The 23,898-nt window shown below is 37.0% G+C and overlaps 1 protein-coding gene across 8 annotated transcripts in view; it reads right to left on the bottom strand.

Annotated features, from left to right (window-relative positions):
- The window catches only part of LRMDA (leucine rich melanocyte differentiation associated), a 748,939-nt gene that overhangs the window by 273,113 nt on the left and 451,928 nt on the right, over nucleotides 1-23,898 (bottom strand). For all 8 annotated transcript variants that reach the window (XM_032116838.1, XM_032116837.1, XM_032116840.1 and 5 more), the window contains one exon: nucleotides 913-1,039. In XM_032116838.1, coding sequence (XP_031972729.1) covers nucleotides 913-1,039 — 127 coding nt within the window. The remainder of the gene's footprint in view (nucleotides 1-912; nucleotides 1,040-23,898) is intronic.

The following is a 23,898-nucleotide window of genomic DNA, read 5'->3' as shown; positions in this document are numbered from 1 at the left end:
AGACTGTGCTCTAAGACTCTGCAGGCCTCAGTTGGCCTTTTGGCCACAGTTTGATTGCCCTTCACTTTTGTAAAATCACATATTACACATCTTCCAATCTCCAGATGGGTCAAAGTACAGGAAAATTATGTAATAATCAAGTCTACGCCCACAGATTTTGCAGATAAGTAGTTTTTACAGACCATTATCTATAAGCCTACAGACGAAGGGCTCTGATTGAGCAGAGTATTTAGACAAATCTTGAAATATTTATTCTTAATAAACAAAAAAAGGCACTAACTTCAGGCGTATGGAAAAGTGACAACTGGACTTAGTCATACATCAAAAACTTTACTGTATTAAGAAGATTTGGAAAGTATTTTATGTGAATTTATGCAGAACTGGAATACCAAGAAGAGAGTGGCATGCTTTTACAGCTGCAGTTGCACAGCAGCTACCCAGTTGTGCATATTACCAGTTTCATGAAAATAGAGAAAATCATTAGAATTATTATGTGGGTTTAGTTAATTTTATCTTACTTTACCTTAATGCTTTAAGAGCTATTTAAAGTATTAAAAACCTAATAGCGCTTCACTGCACGCTCTATTCCACTAGAGGTCAGCCTGCAACAGAACCCCAAGCAAACACAGAACTGCTGCACACGGGTAGCACTGACATTATTTTCTTTCTCTATTTTATCTATTAGAAAGATTTCTTCAGAGCCATAACTTAGATCTCTCACTAAAATGGAGCAACAGGAAGATATAATGGTGCATTTCATTTATGAATGACCTGTAATAAATTACTATGAAGTATTCCAGGTGCCAAACGAGAGAATGCTTTGTCTGCACATGAACTATATTTCACATACTTTAATTTGGCTGACACATAAAACTCATTTGACATTTTTCAGGTATTTCTTTCAAAGGATATTTGGTTCTTGTTCAGCGTTAAGGTATGGAGGTGGGGTAACCTGGGCAACAGAAGGTCATTTCCGAGTAGATTGTTGTCCAAGATCAGTTCTTCCAAGTAACTGAATGTTTTCAGTCCTTCTAGTGACCTGCAAACGACAAAGGCAACAGGAAAAATGATACTCCACTAAATCAGGGAGGCCATTATGAGCTGAAATAAATATTTTAACCTTCCCTTTCAGGAGTGGGAATAGTTTTGGTTTGGGCCTGTCAGAAGAGTGAATGACAAGCATTAGTGGCAAGGGGAGTGCTGGCACTGCAACACATCCTTCACATGCTGGCAGGATGAAGGATGCGGGTCACTTAGTGAGTAGCCAGGATCCAAAACAAAAGGCTTCAGATATGGGGCCTGCAGGATGAATTTGTCAATGTCTTGTGCCTTCAGGCACCCAGCCTCGCCTGACCCTAACCTCCATTCCCAAGATAAATAACTCTGTCACAGTTCACCTTCATTCCCTGGACACAAATTTAAGTTGTCATCCATCATTTCTGCCAAGAAATATCATACCCTGCTAACAATAATAAATACAACTTCAAGTATCATTTCTTAGTAGTTACCTTACATGCAATAATAGGAAATGTAGAAGGGATTTTTTCCCCCTTTTTTTATTAACCTCTTAATTAGTTTCTTGAGTTCCTGCAAACAAAATAAAATGTTCTCTACAAAATAAAATGCAGAATTACTCCAGACAGAAAAGGCATTTGCTTTCTTCTCGGAACTTACTGTTCCACTGTCAAGCCCCAGGTCAGACTGCAGAGAGCAGCTTTAAAAAGGAGGATTTGACAACATGGTAGTGAAGATGATGACTTGTAAATAAACAAGGTTCTAGAAGTATTCATTCCTCTCATAGCAAAGTACAAGAAAAAAAAAACAAAAAAAACCTAAAAAAGAACATTTCAGTACCTTGTTAAGGCATCTATTCCAAGCTTGATTCTTAATGCTTGCACATACCAACAGTAAAAAAAAGCCCCACACATTAATCAACTAAGACACACGATATACAAAGCATACACACAGACACGCATTCACAGCTCATTCACCTACCAGACACCTAAAGATATGCTGAGATTGCATGACTTGACAGCTGATCTACTATGCCTACCAGTGGGAAGATCATCACTGTATCTCCTGGCTGTTTTGTAAAATGTGATGAATAAGGGAGATGCAGGTTATACTACTTATTCAGTTTCCAATGACATTTATACTGAGGGGATTTCCTCACCCTCCCCCCAGTTTTTGGCAAAGATCAAAGTACAGCCAATGCCCCCGTTAGAGTGTTCCACAGATACAATTACTGGAGGAAAACACAAGTATTATTAGAAGAGACAATTTAACATTCATCTGTGCAACACAAACAAGATACTGCTTTTGTGGCTAGAACTTACAGACCACTTATAGGTCACACTTAGGCGGCTCAAGCAACCAAAAGAGATCAAGTGAGTGACCTTTAGACTGGGTACTGCACACTAAACTATGAATATTCAAGTAATGTTTGCGCAACACTGCAACAGTGCATTTCAGTCCAAGGACTCCAGAGTCTCTTGACTTGAAAGGGAGGTACAACTATTACTAATGCCATTTTGATGCTGGGCAGCCAGACCTGAAGAAAATTTGCCATGCCTATACCCTATGGCATACCTATATCATTACAATGCATTGATACTACAACTTCTGATGCTGGAAAAATAAAGGCCTCTATTATAAAACATTTTACTGAAACAATCACCACAGTAACAGTCACATATTTTGCACTTGCCTTTAACCAGCAGTTTTGGGAAAAAAACCTCAATTCAGCCTACATAAACTGTTCACCATTAAGAGCTGTGCTAGCACGCTGCATTGAGCTAGCTATTTCAGCAACAGGTCACAACAGACATAGTTTTTCCAAAGTCAAGGTTTGAGGAGAAAGCACTAAACATCTCAGTGCCTTCTCCCAAGTACCTTTAAAAGGCAAAAAACCCAGAGGAAGTAGCAGTGAGTTTATCAAGCTGTTAAGAGTTTTCATTTCAGTTTGACAAACCTAGTTTAGCAAATTCCCCTTAAATACTCTTTATTATATAAATAGTGGATTATTTCCAAACCTCACATTTCAGTGTATGACTTTGACTTGCCAAAAGAGTTCAGAGAAGGCCACCTCCTTGTCAGCACCACAGAGCCTTATGGGATGTTAATAGGTCCTTTGTGAAAAAACACTGCTTGGGCTCTGGTCAGTGTCAGCATCAAAATACACATTGTTCCTGAGTTATGTTATGCAAATATAATACTCTTATCATGAGAATCAGCAAATGGTTGGCAACTGGCAAGGAGAAGAAAGCACACATCCAAAACTGCTGCAGGGGAGGCATAAAACAAAATGACAAGCCATGAAGTGGGACAAAAGGCCTTGAAACACTAGAGGGAGTTGCCTATTGAAACAGTCTTTCTTTCACAACCCTGGGCTGAACATAAGGGTACTAGTTTCATAGATAGGCAGAGAAAATTGCGCACAAATCTCCTTACACCTGTCTGGTTTTGATAATTTTTGCCATGTAATGTTATTAGCTGCTCAGTTAAAAAGGAGCCATGTTACACAGGGGGTTGCTTATAATTGCTGTTTTCATGTCATCAGAGCAGTGTGCACTTGGTGATTTAATCACCTAAATTCGGAGTCCATGGAGATGGGAGGGGCTGCCATAGTACAGAGAGAGAGTGTAGCCATTAATATACATTTACAGTCGTATGTTATTTTGCTATTCATGGAATTTAATTTTTTTCTGTCTTAAAAGAAAAAAACAGCACCGAAACAAAAAATGGTAAGATATGGCAAAGAAATAAAAAAGGAAAAAATGTGTTTGCTATCATTCAGTGATACTACCTACTAAATTCTATGCAACAGTCTCTACCATCATAATATATCAGGAAATATTGCCCAGCAGTTGTACTCCAAAGTGTAAAAGTTTTAAGTGCAATCCACACAATTGGTTTTTTGGTACAAACTTCAGCAAGTCCCATAACTTCTATGAGCCTCAATTTCCCACCTGCACATGGGGGATAAGAAAGGATTGCAATTGTAAATTGGTACATAGAAAGCATTTTTGAGAATCTGAGACAGAAATCAGTACAAAATACTGTCATTTTTATTTTTAATGAGGTTAAGCAAGTAATATTAATGTACTCCAAGTATTTCCTTATGAGCCCATTACAAAAGAGAGGAATGCTTAAATATACATAGAATAGAAAGAAGGGCACAAGCCTCCTAAGAGATGAGTATAAAAAGATTTCCCTCTAAGAGAGAGAACCAGTCTAAAAGATTTCCCCCGAAGAGAGAGAACCAGTCTAAAATTAAATCTGCAGTTTTCTCATCATTCACAGCATAAAAAAATCTCTTCCCATATTAGTATACTAAAACAGACACACAATCTTAACCACAACAATGCAACCAGCACTGAAGGGCTTGTGGCAAGCAGTTGTTTCTCTTATTTTCAAAAGGCTAATAAACATCACTAAGGTGGATTGCAGGTTGCTTGTCCCTGCTCTAATGTCATGAAAGCTGCCCATTATCTCACCCACAGGTACCGTCTCAGTTACCTCATTGCAGGGCTCCCACTCTGCTCCCAGAGGAGAGCAAGTGTTGCCAAGAGATTTCCATTGCAATTTTCAAAGTCACATCAAACCGACAAAACATCACAACGCATTCAGCGCCGCCTCATTCAAACAGAAAAAACTTTAAGTTTCCACTGTAATTAACCCTATCCTCGTTAAGATAATTATGATCAAGCTCCCTGTCACAGCTAATATCACAGCATCATTGCCTATGGCTCACGCTTTGCCCTCATTAGCTTACAAAAACACTGCGCTAAACAGGAAACTGACTCCCTCTGCAAAACGACTTAAGATGTTCTGCAAGTAGACAGTAAATAATCCTTTAGAATATAAAGGTCTCAGAAACGTCATTTTATCCAAGTCCTTTGGCTAATCACTGTGATTTCTTCCAGCTTGCCTTTCCATAATTCATTCATGGTTTATAACAAAGTTTTAATCATAAAGGAATGTCATGACAGATTTTTTTTTTTAAATGTATATGTATGCATGGTAATTGTCAACTACACTATTTCATGTGATCCCTCTGGCCTGACATGGATTTGGTTACAATGAAAGTAAAGAGAAACTCTTCATTTTGGTAATATTTGACAATGAAAACACGAGATTTTTTTAAATGAAAAACAGCAGAAACCTTGTAAGCAATAGACAAAACTTGGTACTCTGCAGTTGTCCTTGTTCAGAAAAGCTGCTCAGAAGCATATGCTAAAAAAGAAGAGTTCCTCACATTTTATCCCACCCCTTCATTAATAAGACATCTGCCTCATATCTAATTGACTTTTTCCTCCTGTTTAACAGGAAAAGAGAGAGTAGTTAACAATATGTAAATGAGAGAGTTTGGGTTTAGCCTTGAAATTGATTTGCACTTTGTTGACAAGAGATAGCCATTAGCAGAAGTTAAAGATGGAGCTGTTACAAAACAAGAGCTTTTTAAAATACCTTTTCCTTCCCTTTAATGTTTTAATAGATTACAGGAGAGCAGAATCAACATGAATACCTTAGTACTAGATAATTTCAGTATTTAAATAGAAATGCAAATTCTATTTCTCCAGCACCTGCCAGCCAAGGAGTACAAAGCATCTTTTTGCAAAACATTAATGAATTACTTTTGAAAAACCTGCTGAGCTTCAAATTCTATTTTGTAGTAAAGCAGAGAGAGGTTAAGTGACTAACGGAAGGTGACCTCCAGCAATTTTCTAAGAGACAAGAAATAACACCCAGAACGCCTGACTTCTAGTCCTTTGACTTAACCTCACCAAAACAAAACAAAGCACAATAAAAAAATGGGGGGATATATCTATCTATATCTATATCTATATAATAAAAATAAATCAGGTGGACAAAATACAAGTAAAGCATCAAAAAATGGCTTCTACAGTATTCAAGAATAAAAGATTGGTTTTTTGCTATTCTACTTCGTAATTTTAAACAGTTTCCTGAATGATAATAGAACCAAAAAAAAAAAAAACCTGAATGAAGTATTTAACCGACAGCTAAACATCCCAGTGAAAGTAAAGAACCTCCAAGATCCAAAATTTGTAAAGCAAGAAATGCTTTGTTTTGTCTAGTATCAGAGGAAATGTTAGTATTTTTCAGGCTATCTAGAGGTACCACTTTGCATCACTTCCATCTTTCTGTTGGTAGATGGAAAACATCTGGAAGCAACTGTTGGGATAAAACTTGAGGCACAGCTGTGAATATGATCAGCAAAAGAGAAGTTAAAAGAAATGAACAAGCAGCATCATTAAATACCTGTGAAAAAGAGATCTCCATAAGAAAATATTAAACTTCTGTTATGAACTGGACCTACAACGAGTTTCTGAATCTTTTCAAATAAAGCTCATACTTGACTTCCATACAAGAAAATAAACATCATTCCCTCAATTTCCCCCTTTTCTTATACACTGAAGCCTACAAGACTATGTAAAAAACTCTATTACCAATAAATACTGGGATGAAAATATCTTTCACAACAATCTTAAACCAGAGCTATGTAAGCACATCAAAATGGTGGGGATTCACAAAAACTCAGGAACTTTGTCTGTTCTTTTGTAGTATTGTTCTGAGTCTTACACAGCAAATTCCATTGCTTTAAAAAAGAAGCCCAAACTTCTAAACCTTAGAAGCCACCACCCACCCCAAAACCTTGAAGGGAACACAAACAAAAGCAGAGTCAATAAACAGACAGACAAAAAGAGATGAGGCCTCCTGAATTCTAGATGTTAAGTTCACAACATTTCAGGAACATTCCTACCAGTTCTAAACCAGAAATGCATATATTTCTTGAGAGAGGGATTTTGCTATTAAGCAGCAGTTCCTCAAATGACGGCATTGTCTGAAAAGCAATAATGCAAATTCATCTCATCCGTCTACAGAAGCCCAGTTACTTATAACTCCTTACAGGCAGCAAGAAAAGATGGGCACTCCCAGAAGGTGAATCAGATCTTCAGGTGAGGCTCAGCAAAGCACATACGTTTGGGAAGGATGAACAGAGCCTATTTGTCAGAAATCTTGCAATGAAATTAAAAGAAACTACAACATTCAGGTAGAAAACTGTAAGAGCTGTGTCCCATAGGAGTGGATTATTTACCTGGTAAAATGAACTACAAATCCCAATTACAGCTTTCAGTAGCTCACAAAAACATATTACAGTCAACCATTCAGTCTTTCAACCACCATTCTCTCATACCAAGACTCCACTAAAATAAAAAGAAACCCAAACCACAAAGCAACAACCACCAAAACACAAAACACCCTCAATAAAACAAACAACCAAACCAACCAAGCAAAAGAGATAAATTAGCAACCAGACTGACTGTGGTAGGGTTCAATTTCTTTTCTAATGAACCTCTTAAAGTCTCAGATTTCACTATGTGTATTTAATGCACCTCTACTCAAGAGAATATCCCATTAATACAGCTCAAACTTTATCCTTCATGTTAGGCTGCTTTTTGCTTAAGTTTTTATATTACATCTTTAGGATTAAACACGCCAAGATTTTATATTATAGTACTCTTACAATTTTGTTTAAATTTAAATAAAATGACAATCAATGTACTATAGCTGGTAGCAAGGCAGTTTTCACAAAAGCCATATAAAGTATTTCAGAGTAATACAAAATGGATCAGAAAATAAGTTCTTTGTCATCTAGTCATGGCATCATATAAGAAAATACAGTTTGCAAAACAGTGCTAAAAATTGCCAAGCAGAGAGAAAGTGACTGTTTATATTCATAGTTTATCAAAGGGCATTCTGGAAAAAAACACCACTAATAGTTCAATTACGCATCACTTCCCTAAATACAGATTTAAACATCCTTCTGCTAAAAATTCTCCAAAGTATTTGATGAAGAATAGCAAGGAGTTAAGGGAAAAACTTGGATGCAAGACTCTTGCTTTGTCTTTTTCCCCAATCTTAACATGGAACTCAATCCTAATAAAACAAATGGCAAAAAAAAAAAAAAAAAAAAAAGAAAAAGAAACAGTGCTATTCCCTGAGCTTGAAAGAATTCAATAAAGTATTAGTGATTAGAAATAGCAAAAGAACATGCCATGGTTTACAAAATTTAACCATACCTGTTTAAAAAAAAGCAAACAAACAAAAAAAACCCGCAAAGAGCTAAAACCCTGCAATGTGTTTCATCTTAAAAGCTCCTCTCAGCTAGCTCCCTGTGCCAAGTGAAGAACCTATTTATAAATCCCCTAAAAACCAGTATTATAATGGAAATATGAGCAAATTCAAGTGCAAAGGCAGTGCCATAATGAAAGCTTTACTGTATCCTGGATCAATCTGTCACTCTGCAATTCAGATAGTAACTTGACCCCTCCCCTTTTTCCACAGAGAGAGGGGGAGTAGAGTGAGTAGAGCAAAGCCCATTTCGACTATCAGAGTTCAGTGGGAAGGGGGAAAAGAAAAGTAATTTTTCTCCCATCTTCCACAACAACCAAGGCTGAGGATTGACAAGCAAATTGACGCACTGCTCAGAGGGCAAAAGATAAATGTTTGATGAATTGGCCATTGCTGGAGGAGTGATGGGCTTCATATGTGCATAATGGACTAGCTGTCGTTCAATTCAGATTGCCTGCCAAGATAAGAAACCATAATGAATGGACCAAGCACAGCCTGTGCCATAAGAATGTATAATCTGACTAGTTTTAATAAACTTAATAAAAAAGATGAAGCAGAGAGAGGCAAGGGGACTGGCCTTTGTGACCAGCTATAAGAGGTGAGAACGACTAATAGACTGCTCAAGCATGATAGCAGAGAATTGTTAATGGACATAATACTGAATCCCTCGATGTTAAAAAATGTCTTTAGAACAACTTAAAGACAGGGATCTACATAGGTGCATACCACAGACACCGCAGACCTTGTTAATCAGCATATGACTACCATTTATTTTTTATTTCCTTCTGCTACCTACCCTGCTTTGTCTCCATACCCTCCTTTATCCTCTCTGCATGGTACCTTAGTCTGTACCATACACCATACACCAACAGTTTTTACCAACGACTCCTCAGAATCAAAACAACTCTATAATGATAACAAGACAGAATTCAGGCTCAATTTCCAACAGAAATGTTTTGACCACACAACTAAATCACTGACTTTCACTGCCAGAGAAATATCTTTTACCATAAGTGTTCACACTTGCTGTAATTTCATTTGCTTTTCCAAACTACGTTTCCACCAAAGATGAGAAATTTGGCAGTACAGTTACACCAAAAACAGATACCAAAACCTTTCCAGCATATACAAGACTGTTGCCAGCAATAACCATTTTGGTTTGGGATTTGCTATGTTGGATACTGTCCCCCATCTGTACCCATAATCTCTGAATTCTGACCTTACTCAGCACCCATCAGCACTATGAAAAGATATTAAAAACAAAACTCTCAGAGTATTATACTGTATATTGGTATATAACAACCTGGTAAATCACCACCACTTTCATGCTGAGTAATAAATACACACAGGGCCATTTGTGCTTTTCCGTTCTCATTATTTAGCCACATGAATAACAATGTTTCTCTTCCTGAAGTTTATCAGACATTAAGTCCTGAATCTATGGAAATGCTAAAGGAGTCAATAAGAGAAAAAACAGCTCTGACTTTTAAAGCAGTGGGATTATACCAACAATCCATTTCTTTCTTAAGAATCAAAGGGTGAGAACACACCCTTGTGCGTGCTTATAACTAGGCCAGGCATAACTGCTTTATTCTTTAGGTAGGAAAAAAAAAAGAAGGAAATAAAAAAGAAGAGGATTGCAGGAAGATTCTCTTGGTTGAGGAAAGCTAAAACACATATTGTACAAAATAAGAGCATTGTGATGCATGTTTGTTCTCTTGCTTTTGCTTTCTTCATCTGATGATGAAAAACAAACAAGGAAACAAAATAGGCTGCTTGGGTAAGTACTGTGATTACCACACCCTTGATGTCAGTTATGTAGCCCGTGTCATAATTTACACAGAAATTATTATATGCCAGACAGACATCCGGTATTTCAGTATAAATTTTATCCAACTGCAAAAGGAAAGTAACTCATTATCAAGCAGCTCAGTAAGGCTCACACTACTGAAGGAAATAAAGTTTTACGACAAGAGGGTCTCTCCTCTCTCTCCCTGTGAGTGAGAAAGTGAGTGCAAGAATAAGACAGAAAGGGAAGGCTCAGGAGTGCTGGGTGAATTATAGACTGCCTCTCAAGATTCACAGCTCTTCGTGGTAGGAGGTTAATATTCTCACATGTCATTAGGTCTGCTGGCTCTACTGATGGCTCATTGAATCAGGCAGCAAATTATTTCCTCATGCTGCAGAGGACACCACACTTCAAAGGGAAGGAGCCAGGGTCAAGACGGCTCTCCAGTTCGATTAATGAGTTGGGATCAGCAGAGGTTGCCTGTAGGTAAGAATGTGACTGAAGCTTTTGACAAAGCTGACTTTTTGAACAGGACTTGACCCAGGCCCCTTGCTCCCCTCCCCACCAAATCTTATTTCCAACATTTGCCTCTGACTGACCTGCTCAGGCCTGTTGGGATAGTTTTGACCTCCTCAGTCTTTGTTACCAGACACAGGAGCTGTCTGCCTGTATTTGATGTGTCTCTCCCCAAAGGCCACATCAGCTTATCCAGGCTCATAGAACACTTCAGAACAGAATAGCAAAATAAGATAGAGTTGATTCATTTCAGATTTTTAATTTTTTTCATGAAATTTGTTGAGAAGGGGGGAAAAGGAGAAGACAACTAAAAGGTATTTCCACTTCCAGAAATATTAAGAAAGATTTCTCAGTGCAGAACTAAATACAGTTGAGAAAACCACAAAGATTATTAGAAGCATACAACTTACATGGAAAAGCAGAAAATGTACTGCTTACATGGTTCTTCTAACTAAGAATATTCCTACCAAATAATGCATTATATAGAATAATTCTCCTAAAAGTTTTTATTTTTATTGCTATAGAAGCAAGAGATTAGAGACAATTAAAACTTAATGGCCACTGCATTCATCTCTTTCTAAACACTCAGTCTGATGTCTCTGAAATATCTGAATGCATATTTAAATAGATTTAATAAAGTACTGAAATGAGATTAATCACATTAATGTTTTGGGGGGTTTTCTTATTAAAAAGATCTACTTAAATTGCACCCTTTCTCAGCAAATATAAGAAACTGAATCAACATGTAAATCACTGTTGGTGAGCTTCCAAAAATCACATATCTTCCAGTGATTGAAATGAGAGTTTCCTCAATTACACCAACAAAATTGTTCACACATGCTTCTCATTTGTTATATACTTAAAAGTTTTGTTCAAGAATAATATACACCTTTATGTTTCTGGAGCAAGGATCTAGGTTATTCCTCAATATTTCTTTTAATCACAGTACATTTAATATCCTCTTCCTAAACATTTTGCTCATCAGTATCCTTAATGCTCAAGCCATTAGTGCCTTTAAAAGGTAACTTTAGGTATTTTAGTAACAATTTACAAAATTTAACTTTTGGTGTATCCTTTGAAAATCTTTTAATGATGTCTAAGTGCAAGGCAAATTTTCACCTTTACTCTCAATGTTTCTTCTGCACTCAAACCCCTATTTGCAACAGATTTCCCTACTAAAACAGACATTTAAGTCCCAAAAGCCAGTAAACAGATTATTAGACTTATAAAACTTAGGGTAAAAGCATATGAAGTCTATGCATGACTGAGCCAATTAAGAAGAACTAGTATCCTTTCAAGGAGACTACCTAGTGCTAGACAGCACATCTTCCACATGGATGTGCTTTACTCTAAAGTGCAAGTATACACAAGCAAGAGACAGCTTTTTCTTTTGCTTATGCCTGCACAATCTCCAGTGAATTGTACATTATGCAAGTGGAAGTTTGCAACACCAGAAAAGCTGTTAGAGGGGAAACACTTTTTTTTACGGGCTTGTTTAAACAAAGTAACTGTGTTAGTGGGTTTGTCATCAGTGTTAACATTATATCCTGTTTCATCTGTTTCAGATAGCCAGCAGCATACCACAGATCATCTGTGAAGTGTGTGCTTGTGTCTTGTATAACACTTAGCAAGAAGGTATGAATGCTATAGAGGACAAGTCCAGCTGGAGTGGGATGTAAGCGGCCAGTTTGACACTGCCAGGGAGAAAGAAAAAATAGTTGTGTTCAGGGAAAGGAGGAGCCATTCAGTTGACACAAAACAGAGAATCACCAATAGTTTCCAAACATGATCACCAAAGTTTCTGGGGTTTGGCAGCACTAAATCAGAAGTGACGGTGGGACTGAGAAGATCGATTGCTAAGACACCTGGACCTGAAGGGGTACCTGTTGGAATTCAAGCCAGGAATCCTAGAGAAGATGGATTCAACAAGGGGAAAGGTGACCTGCTAAGTATGCAAAGACTAAGTTTTGTATTTGTCCTTGTTTCCATTCATAAAATGAAAAACTTTCAGCTGAGTCTTGCCAAGCAGAGCTTTGTTTTACTTTCAGGCATATGCTGTGTTTGAAGGGAATGTAGTACCACCATGGTACAGTGCTTCTCGAGGGGTAGAAAAAATAAAAAGAAAGACAAAAGGAACAAGAAGCCCTATACCTAACTCAAGATGAATTAGAAGGTCCAGCTGCAATGAGTACTGCTTTATACCAACTTGGATATAGTCCACCTGGGAAACTGTCAGGGCAATTACAGAGTTTGGGAAGGAACTTGTAAACTCATAAATCACTCTTGCAAAGAGCAGAAAGCAAGGAAACACCCCGTGACTTTTAGGAATCATTACCATGCACTACACTCAGTCAAGCACTTTTGCATGATAACTACTCAGTACTAATTGTTTGAACAACTTTTTTGTGTTACTGGGCCTTATGGCAATCCTGAAAAAATACAGATATGTAAGTTCAAATTCAGAGATAAGTGTGTTCTTACATCTTTTTGATTTTTAAAATACTTTCATATAATCTGTTTATTCAATCTGTGTAATCAAATTGCGGGGTTTTGCAAGCCTTGCAACATGCACTAAAATTGGTTACATAAGTAACTGTTTGCATATGTAAACAATGAATGCACATTCAAAACAAAGAAAGTTATTAGTTTATTTTAATGCTTGTTTTGGTTATTTTTCCCCTTGCTCATACTACAGAAAACAATTAGTGATATTATTAACACATTGCCTCAGCAATGAAAGCATAGAGTATTTATTAAAGCAAAACATTTGTTTAAAACAAGAATTCAGACTCTAAAATTACAAAGGTTATCACACTGAAATGGGAGTAAATAAAATTTCCCAGAAATGTATATGGTACACAACAATTCTATTTCTTTCAATTTGTACATGATTTAAAACCAAGAAAAGAAGGGAAATACGCGTAACAAAAAATGCTGAATAGTGCCCTCCCATCAGCGTCCTCCATTTCTACACTTCAAGTATATTTAAAATTGAACCATATAAAACACTGTCAGGGTAAGACAGCAGCTAGCAATCTCACAGTCCAAGAAGATGGACTATAGAATCTATGACAGGCTTTTTTTGTGTTGGTTCCCCCCTTCTTCAATTCCTAAAATTAATAAAATTGTCTTAAACATGGTTGGGAAATCAGAGTCCGGTAAATCCCACCTTCAAAAATCCAACAACTGTGGATTTGATAGTCTAGGGATGAAAAAGATGATGATGAATAATTACCAAAACACACTCCTAGCTGGTCACCATTCCTACATATATTCAAAGGTTTGTCACACCAGAAAGCAATACAAGAAGTCCCAGGATCACGTTAAAGTAAAGGGACTTTAACAACATCTCTGGAGAAACAGAAAACCACCTTGGGTCCTTCCGAGCAGCTTCACAAGGACAGTCACCTGCCGTGATGGAGATGGAGCAATCTGACTGGCAAGAGCCACCCCCAAAAAAACCAGGCTAGTGTTACTTTCCTGCACTGCTCTGGAAAAAGGCTCAGGTCTCAGTCCAGGTGTTTCTCCATGTCCTAGGATGAGATTCAATACAAGCTCCTCCAAAGCATGCTTAAAGGCAGCAGACATTCCACAGATTAGGAAAAGTCAAGCAAAAGGAAGATAACACTGAACTCTGACACCTGGGTTTTCATGGAATCATACATATACTAATGTTGGCAAAGACCTCCAAGATCATCAAGTTCTACCTTTGAAAAGGTTGCTTCATATTTTCCTGTCATGCTAATACATATGAAAACCTACTGAGGGACCAAAAGACTTCCTTCAAAATAATCTATTTTAAAATGAACACTGCTTTCTATCACCACAGCATAAAATTATACACTGTAAGAACCTGATACTGAAGTAATTCAACATAATTAAAATATTTTAAAAATCAGGATAAAACTTAATAAAGTATGTAGTTCAAAGTTCATTTCAGGCTTTAACTGCTGAACAAATAAATTTAAAGTTTTAATTGAGAATAGAGGCCTGACTATTTGTGTTGCCACTGCCTCCAAATTTTTAGCCCAATTACCTGTAAAGACAAAACCATGAGTTGCTGCAACTTACCATGCTTGAATCCACAGAGCATAAGTAATATAACTTTCTGTAAAAGTCTAATTATTAAAAAAATACTCAAATCCTACCAGTTCACTGTGTATAGATAACCCCTGACTTCATGAGCTGAATTATAAACCCAATGCCATTTCAAGAGGCATCTACCTCCCCCTCAACACAAGGGCTGGGTCTGGCTGTGGAGAAGTGCTGGAAATTCCTGGATATAAATCTATCCATTTGATGCCTACATTGCAGCCATCAGCCTCTCTTAAGCCTCAGCCATATGCTCACTCTTTTGTCCATAGTGGAATTTGATGACAATTAGATTTCTGAGGGGCACATAACCTGCTCAAGCCACAAAAAAAAAAAAAGAGTAATTTACCTCACACATGTGAACCCACATGGAGTGTTTTGAAAGAAAACAGAAGTCAAATATCACAGCAAGCATGCCCATAAAATATTCTTCACTGACGCAATTAGGCAGTTTGTTAAAAAAAATAACAAAGCAAACAAACAAAACACCCAAACAAACCCAAACCAAACAACAAATAAGCAAAAAAAAAGAAAGAAGGCACTACTGGATTCCCGAATGCCGCCACAGTGCCCACCAGTGACCCACTGCCAGCCCCTCCCCATTTGCAGGGACCACATCAAAGCACCTTTGCTGCCTGTGGCCTTCTACAGAGCAGCTTCAGCCACTTAGGGGAAAAAAAAGCTAAGTAAAGGCTTGGACTTAAAACATGAAAAGAAATAAATTGAGAGGATTTTGTCTGGAAACCTTGTCTTGTCCTTACTGAAGGCTAAAATAAACTTAATTTTTGTTAAAATTAAAGCAAAAATTAAATCATCTTATTATGTAATTGGAACTAGGCCTCAGGCACTAGCAGTAAAGAAGGGATTAAGGCCTCCACCACCTGGGTTGTCATTCTCATGGGCCCCATTACCACCCCCTTATTCGTTTTTATAGCCAACAGATTAAAATGCGAGCGTCGCAATCTTTGATCTTTCACTTGCTGACACAAATCCTTTCAAGCCTCCAACGTTTTCTGCTGAGGTAATTAGTACTAATTAAAAGGTTTCCAACAGCCTTTGCTCTACTTTTTCCCTCCAAAGAAATTGCTTTTATAAGTGCCTTCCATCTTTGAAATGTATGCATCGTTCACTTTCTTCTTTATCTGACTCCCAGAGATCAAGTAGATTAGTGACTCCATTATTCCCCAAGACAAAGCCAAACAACAGGTTTTTACTATCTTCCTGACCTGTTGAGGTGCAGGGTTTATATTCAGAAACAAGTGCCTCTGCATGTATTAAAAGACAGTCCAATTATGCATTAACAGACACAATGCAGGGTTTCTACATTTAAGAATGGACATCATTTAAAGATGTTGTATTTTCTCAGAAGAGAGAGGCAACCGTTCACTAATCAAACTGACAAGCTGTAGGACTAATAACTGGTCTTCCTTTGTTTTCTTTTCTTTTTGTGTTTGTGTATCAGGCAAGATGCAAACAATTTCTTTCTCTTCCTCCCCTTCCCCCAACCTTTCCTCTCCTTTCCACTTTCTTCCCAAATTTGAATGATTCATACACATTTGTTACTTAAAAAAAATAATTTAGAAAAAAAAATAAAATAAGTACTGCCCTGAAAGATTTTGAAAGCCCAGAAAGTCCTGTCTGAAGAAGTTTTGGTTACTATAATTAGGTAATGTGTCCTCCTACAGGCAAACTGATGGCTAGAAATATAATTACTGACATTAAACTACTTTTTTTATAGTACATCTAAAGTACTAATGAAAGTCCAGGACTAAAACAATTAAAAGCCACAGCAAAGAAAGTAACAATACTTTGCATTGAGAAGGAGCCATGTTTTGAATTTACAGGTTTTCAAATGATTGTTCAATCGACATGGGCTCTATATGGATCATTTTTCTTTATGAAAACCTGGAAGCTTTATGCCTGCTGTGATAAAAATAAATTACACTTCATGCAGCAAAAGTGCTATTCAAAAAAGAGGACAGTTCTCAGGCTCTTAAAGTTCTCACTTCCTATTGAAAATGACAGCAGCTCTCTCTCATGCTGTAGTATCTCTGGCACAATAGATCAGAAATCATACACAGAGCCACAAGATGCTATGTAACTTATCATTACACACACAGGGGTCTATTCTCCTCTCGTGAGGCAAGCACAGGGCTCCTGCTGGCACTAATGGGAGCTGCATGTGCACATCAAGGACAGAAACAAACCCACAGTGCATCCACTTTTCTAAGCCAAGTTAGAAAAGTTTTAAATAGCCAGGAAGATAAGTCAATAAATTGTCTCCTAATCATGCCAGTTCTTCTACTTTATTTTCACAACTGTTCTACTACAGTACTAATTTCTTTCTATTTAACTTTCCTCAAGAGGATTTAAAAGCACTACAATCTCATCAGTTCAGCTGATATTGTGCCCCTGTGAAGTAAGTTTTATCTGACATATCTTGCCCAAGGTCATATGGAAATTATATGACAGGGCCAGGAATTGCACTTTTCAGTATCCTAGTAGTTCCCTGTGTTAACCACCAGGCCATACTCCTCCTCTATGCATGCACAATAACCAACAGCTCTACAAGCAGGAGCGTGGACTAGCCCTTCAGCGAGGAAAAGGTTTGGATTAGCCATTGGATTATGATTCTGCTGAAAAAAGGGATTTCACAAACACAAATCTCAAATAATTTTTATGGATTTGAAATGCTAAATGAAGAAAGCAAAACCAAAACAATAGTCTGTGAATCACCTGAAGTAATACCTTTAGTCTCTTTGCCTTGTTAGGGCATGGCCACCATTGCCTTAAAATGTCAGGCAATCCCTGCAAAAGCAATATGAGTTAAGGGCATACTTTACCCCAGCTCTCAGTACACACAAGAGCAACAGATCATGTGTAAACCTCAGCTAAACCTGGGCAACTGTGCCAGCCCTGCAAAAATATATTAACACTGTCTCTTCTAACAGAGAAGCCTTTAGAAATAGCACAGCTTTTTCTGCACTCAATATGACACATCTTGGGTACAGGTTTTCATGTTTATCAAATGTTAAATTTTCAGATTTCAATTAAATTTTTTATTTTTTTTTAATTCACTTTTTAAAAAAGTGAGTATGTATGTATCTTTCCATACCCAAAATCAACATTTAACATCATTAAAGAGAAATATATATATATTAATATAACATGATAGAAGCAATCTGCCATATTCTCACCTATTACTAAATTAGCATGTGACTTTAAGGCAAAATCAACACTAACAACATGCTTTCTAGAGAGTCTTTGGGTCTTTCATCTTATGAAATCCAAACCGAATGAGGAAAGAAATTTTACTAAAAATCAAACACACGAAAACCCCAAACCTTTTGCAGGGAAAAGGCAGCTACAGAGAAAAGGTCTATATGGAAAGGGGGTGCCTGACGTGTAGAATCTATTAGCAAATATCTTTCATTTTATCAGAGCCATTCTCATGAACAAAGCTGAATTATCTCCACAATGTGCAAACGAATTAGGCTTGCTTTGAAATTATAAACTCCCAATTTATTATCTTTCTTCTTTCCTTTTACCTTTTGGTGTTTATTCCTGCTTTTGCATGTATAAACTGCTTTCATACTCATCAGAGATACTCTCTTCAAAATTAACATCCAAAACTGTCCCATGAACCAAAAATTAGAGATGAAACTTTAGGTAAAAGAAAATCCATAATCATGAAGCTCACAATAAAACTACATGCTGGCAGCACAGTAGGCAAAGTTAACATACATATTATAGCAAAAGTAAGAAAATGAGTGTCTTGTTTAATGTTTCAGAGACTGCACAAATGAAGCCATCTCAATATTTACTAAGGAGATCAAAAAGTAAAATGAAAACATTGGATATGGTTTTTTGGTGAGCAAAATTTGCTTGCCTACATTACAGGCTTTTTAGATATCTTGGGATCTAAACCAGTCCTTGATTATCAGAACAGCAGAGAAAAGGGACAAAAAAGTCCATATCTTCCCTAGCTATTCAGCTGTGGCTCTTTCCAGACTGCAAACAGTTGCTGTTGCCTTAGGGTTTCATTATTCATCTACTACAGGATACAAGGACTATGAGCAGCTGGCCTTTTAACATATAGGAGGAAGGGAGAGAAAGCCCTCCCATGAAAAGGATATCAGACCAGTTTGGGGTGCTTATATTAAATCTTTAATATTTATTGAGGTGGGGGATGAGGGGAGAATATATTATATTTTCTATACCATCTTTTCCCTCCTTTTTCCCCAACCCTAAAGGGTAAAAAAATGCATCAATAACCTTCAAATCTGCCCTTCTCTCTCAGCAGTGTGCATGCGTTGAAAAACCAGTAAAGAAACATTTCAATTTGAAGTTTCCAAGAGGTAATTATAAACAAGAGAAAGAGAAAAATATTTTTGAAATTATGAAAAATACCTTGACAGTGACTCCCTTAGACTCACATTTAGCCCTTGAAAAATATTCTGCCAAAGGGTGCATTTTGACAGGGAAAAGATGAAGAGTGGAGGGAAGAGGCAGCAGTCTGTCATAATTGATGACACCGCAATGTAAGCTGGAGCCATGACTGAATATTTACAAAATTCATTCAGGGTGCGATTTTTAAAAGGGGAAAAAAAAAAAAAACCCAGCAGACACAGAAGGACCCAACCTTTTGAAAACAGTGGGACTACAACAGATAGTGCAATACAGTCAACATAACCACATCACACATGCAAAACAATTCAAGGGTCATTTTCATAAATCAGTATGGTATGAGATTCAATATCAAGAAATATTTTTTCTGTATGAATCTGTATGTCTTTGTTTGGATATGTGTTTTTTAACTAATTTTAGAATGACACTTCTGAGTTCGGTCCCCTTGGCCATAATAGGACTTTAATGTTAGAAATTTTCACCCCAAATTATTAGTTTAAGCTGAGCTCAGACCACCAATCTGCAGTGTTACAGTGTAATAATAATTAAGCCAATATGAACCTAGACAGACACATTCTTATGTTCCTTTTCTTTGCTTCTACTGTTTGACCTTACCTCCTTCTCCCTTCAGCTACACCCTGACCCTCATGCAATCCCATGGTTAGGCAGTTCAGGGATATGATCCAGTTAAAAATGAGCTGGAAGGCAAGGCAGGAAGTAGAAGAACTGCAGCAAGCTAAACTGCCCCAAGTTGTTACTGAAGACTAATCGATGGATAAAGTGAACATATTTTTTGTAGTTTTGGTCCAGCTGCCAGGGAGGAAGGTCTTTCCAAGCAAATTCAGCTGGCAGCTTGCCATCAGATTCAAGGCAGAAGACAGGTTCAAAACCAACTTGGAGACTACACTTGCCCAATTATTAGCAATGAACCGTCCGAGGTCAGGGCAGAGGTACATCAGTAAAACAGAGCAATTCTGTTCCCTGTTCCACAGGGATCCAGGAGCTCATCTTCAAGAGTTGTCAATCCGGCACTTCTCACCAGCGCTGACTTCACACTTAATTTAAACAAATATGACTAATCCTACTCCCAAAGGAAATGCACTGGATCTATCTTGCTACCAGCAATACCAGTCAGGCCCAGATGTATGTGAGATAACAAGCCATCTCAATGTGAATCATCTAGCACTTATAAAATGGATAGGAATTTCAAAGACTACAAGAATAGACAAAGTTTGGACTAGTATTACACAGGCATCAAAAATTATGCCATGAACTATATTTCTTATGTAGAAAGCTTTAAAAATTCACAATTTAAGAATTCTCTGTATTTACTGTGTGTTCTAACTACTTGACAAATTTAGAGTGCCGTATACTTACTTACAATGGACACAGCTTGTACAAATAAAATAAATAACTAAAAAATTATTTAATCTAATCCTCTCATCATTAACAAACCTTCCCCCAAAATTCAATTTCCCATGTCATAAAACTGTAGAATCGGTTTTTTCCACAAATGGTAGATCTAAACTGACTGGTAAAAAAACCACTTTGCACGTTCCTCGTACTCATTATTTTCAAAAAGAAAAGGCGTGTACAAATACATAACAGTAAGGCATAGAAATGAACATGAAATATGTGCTTTCTAGTCCTGGGAGCTATACATTTTTTTGCCAAGGCTGCTCACGAGAAAGCCCAGTCACCCAGATCTCCTTTGTGTTTCCAATTCTTCCATTAATCCAGCCTATTCCAAAAAACCTAAAAGTTTTAAGCAGACAGAGCCAATGCAAAACATGCATCCAGGCCATTAAATTGCTTAGAACTACTATAGTGCACCTCCAAAAATTATACAGGGAGCCACCCCTGCCATTTCACTAAAAGTAATCCTAAACAAATTGAAATACTGCTTCCTCATCTGACTGGAAAGGCATGCAGCCTTTTGCCCTGAAAAGAGAAACTGTATTTTCAGGCTTTCCAAATGCTTCTAAATGAAGAAAGAAGAGTAAACTAGCATTAAGCTGCAAGGTTATGTTCCAAGTTTGGTAGGGAGAACAACGTAAATGAATTAAATTTTTTCTCTATTCAAAGGAATGAGACCAGCCTGGATTAAAGCTGAAGGAAGGGTAGTTTCTGCTAAGCACTTCATTTGAATTTTGTTTGCAGGTATCTAAGATACGATATGATTTCCCCCACCCCCATTTCAAAATGGAACATATGTAAAAATAAGTTAGGAATATGTAATTGTTTTTCCAATGCTCTAGTTTCTTAGCACCAATATTTTAATGCTCATACCGTATAATAAACTGGGTGGAGCAGTATGAAATATTTCATTATTTTCCTCCTGATCTTTGTATCTCATTTTTATTGTTGTCCAAAATGCAAATTCACATATATCCAAGACTGCATGTGTATTATTTAAAAGACATAAAAAATATGGTAACTTTCAATTATTTATGCATAGTGGTGGTCTTAAAAATGACAGGTGATGTGTCGGATTTTTTTTTTAAGATTTCACAGTTAAGGACAAGAATTTTTAATTTAAAGAATAAGCACAAACAAGAACACACAAAAATGCCAAATCCATAAAATAAATGCTACAGCCAGTACTAAGACACACACAAATTCTATAATAAGAATCTTTGCATATTCTTTTCACTTAAAGTCCTTATGACAGACATGTAGCAAGAAAATATTGCAGAGGCATGATATTCATATAAAAATATTGCACTAACTATATTTGGGCTTGGAAAAGCAGCTAGTAAGATTTTCAGCCCAAGAATAGAGTTATTCTCAGGGTGAAGCCAGTATGATTGCGTGAGAGGTTTGCTTTTAGTTGCATGTACTACCATAAACTTGCTCTAGATCCTGAGTAATGGGCATTTTACACCATTTCAGTTATTTGAATTTTACTGTCAATTACTTTCAGTTCTAAAAGGATTTTCTTTAATCCATTATTCTTGACAAAGATAATGATTTTTCAGAATTCTAACATCTTAGCATCACATTATATTGACCACCTCAGAAAATAGAGTGCCAGGTGTTTTTTCCAGATGCAGTTTATTTGTATTCCATAACTAAACCAAAGTATTCACAGTGCCACACACATACTAGACTCTGCTCACTAGTTCCAGCTAGAGCCTCCTTAGTGAATCACCAAGAGGGGCAGGTATCATCTAGTAGATTGCAGTAGAAATACTCATGAATTACACTTCCATATTATCCTGGAAGAAGAATAGTAGTAAAGCATATTTATTCAGTGTTTTAAGACAGCTTCAAATGATCTGATGCAACAGACATTTTCTTCTGAAAAATCAAAAAGGATGAGATAATGCATTTCAAGGTCAATCGAAGCAAGGGTGCATGAGGGAAAAAAAAGTGTTTAAACCACAGCAGATTTAACAGCTTAACCAATAAAGCTACTCTAGCCTTCAGTCAATAGAAATCAAAACAATGATTTCAAACTATTTTATTCAATCTGCAGGCAGGATTACTAGGTGATAAAGCTTTTTCTATTTCTCCTATTTTTAAGATTTCTTTCAGTAAATCAGGCACTCTTTTCAGGACTACAGCCACAAGGACACAGACATTCTTTAAAGTTTCTAGCTTTCTGTTCCTGTATTTATTACCATAGAGCTTAAATATCGACATGTATGCTCACTGGAAATCTGAAATTGCAAGGAATTTTATTACATTTAGTAAAACTTATTTTTAAATCTCCATCAAGTCCCTCCCAAGTATATAAATGGCACTTTTATTTTTCCTTCCTCAAATGATGCCATTTGCTACCATGAGCAGAACAAATGTATGTGACCCAAAATACAACAAATTACTACATTCAGATTCTTATGACCACTGAGGCTTTTCCTTAATAATCTGAAAAGTACTTAGGTGTTGTTTTGAAAATCACACTCATTAGAAGTTTCTCTTTCTTTCCCATCCCATTCTTTCCCAACCCCCCCCATTCAGATATATACTGATTTTCTCAAGTCCATGAATTCTTTAAAATAATATTTCAGGTTTTAATAGTAATTAGCATATTAAATATCAGTGTACAAGGGGACTGTACAAAGCGATTCCATAGTAAATTAGTCTGAAAATTGTCCTAATTGTTATGCCAGATGATGTCCTCTACATTTTGTCTTGGGAGAAAAAGATCTTTCTGTCTAAATGCCATTATGTGTCATCCTAGCTGAGCCTCCTGCCTAGCGGGGACATTGAAGTTGTACAGCAGGAGCCGCTTCTCAGGCTTTAAGAACTACAGTAAATCTTCAAACAATTTATCCAAACAAAGGCCAGTGTGTGGAGAGAAAAATACACGGGAAGCAGATGAATAAGCAACATCAATTATGGGGGGGTTGACCTTTCTGCCCCACACCATGGCACAGATTTCACACCAAATCGCAGCAGATTGAAGTTGACATGCCTGGAGTGAAAACACTGGTCCTCACAACGTTGCAACTCTACATTCACAGAGCTGTAGTAAGGAGAGGAGGAAGAAAATGAGGAGAAGGGGAGGGGTGTGTGAATGAAAAATCACATATAATGGGCCTGGGTTTATTTTACAGAGAACAAAATGGCTCAATTTGAGCACTTAGACTGTCAAAACTGGCTAGTGCGAGATACGAGAGGTTCATCCACGGGGAGACTTGAATCAGGTGCCTTCAGTGACAGAACCTAGAAGAAGAGATTGGGAGAATAAAGGCTGTTCTTAAAACCTTGTTAATGTTGTTAGAGACCATATTATTTCACGTTTTTTAAAAAAGAATACATATATACACATAACAATTTTTGTAAATAGTCTTGGCAGCCAAGATTTACCTTCAGTTAAAATGAAAGTGATCAGTTTTTTACAGTAGCAAAAAATACTATCTCATGCAGCATTATTTTGCCACACAAAAAATCCAAATTAACTTGCAGTTATACCTACATTTGGAAAGATT

The sequence above is a fragment of the Corvus moneduloides genome, chromosome 8, assembly GCF_009650955.1.
Source record: "Corvus moneduloides isolate bCorMon1 chromosome 8, bCorMon1.pri, whole genome shotgun sequence".
Taxonomy (NCBI): domain Eukaryota; kingdom Metazoa; phylum Chordata; class Aves; order Passeriformes; family Corvidae; genus Corvus; species Corvus moneduloides.
Note: the sequence above shows the minus strand (reverse complement) of the source record. Positions and strands in the feature narration are given on the sequence as shown.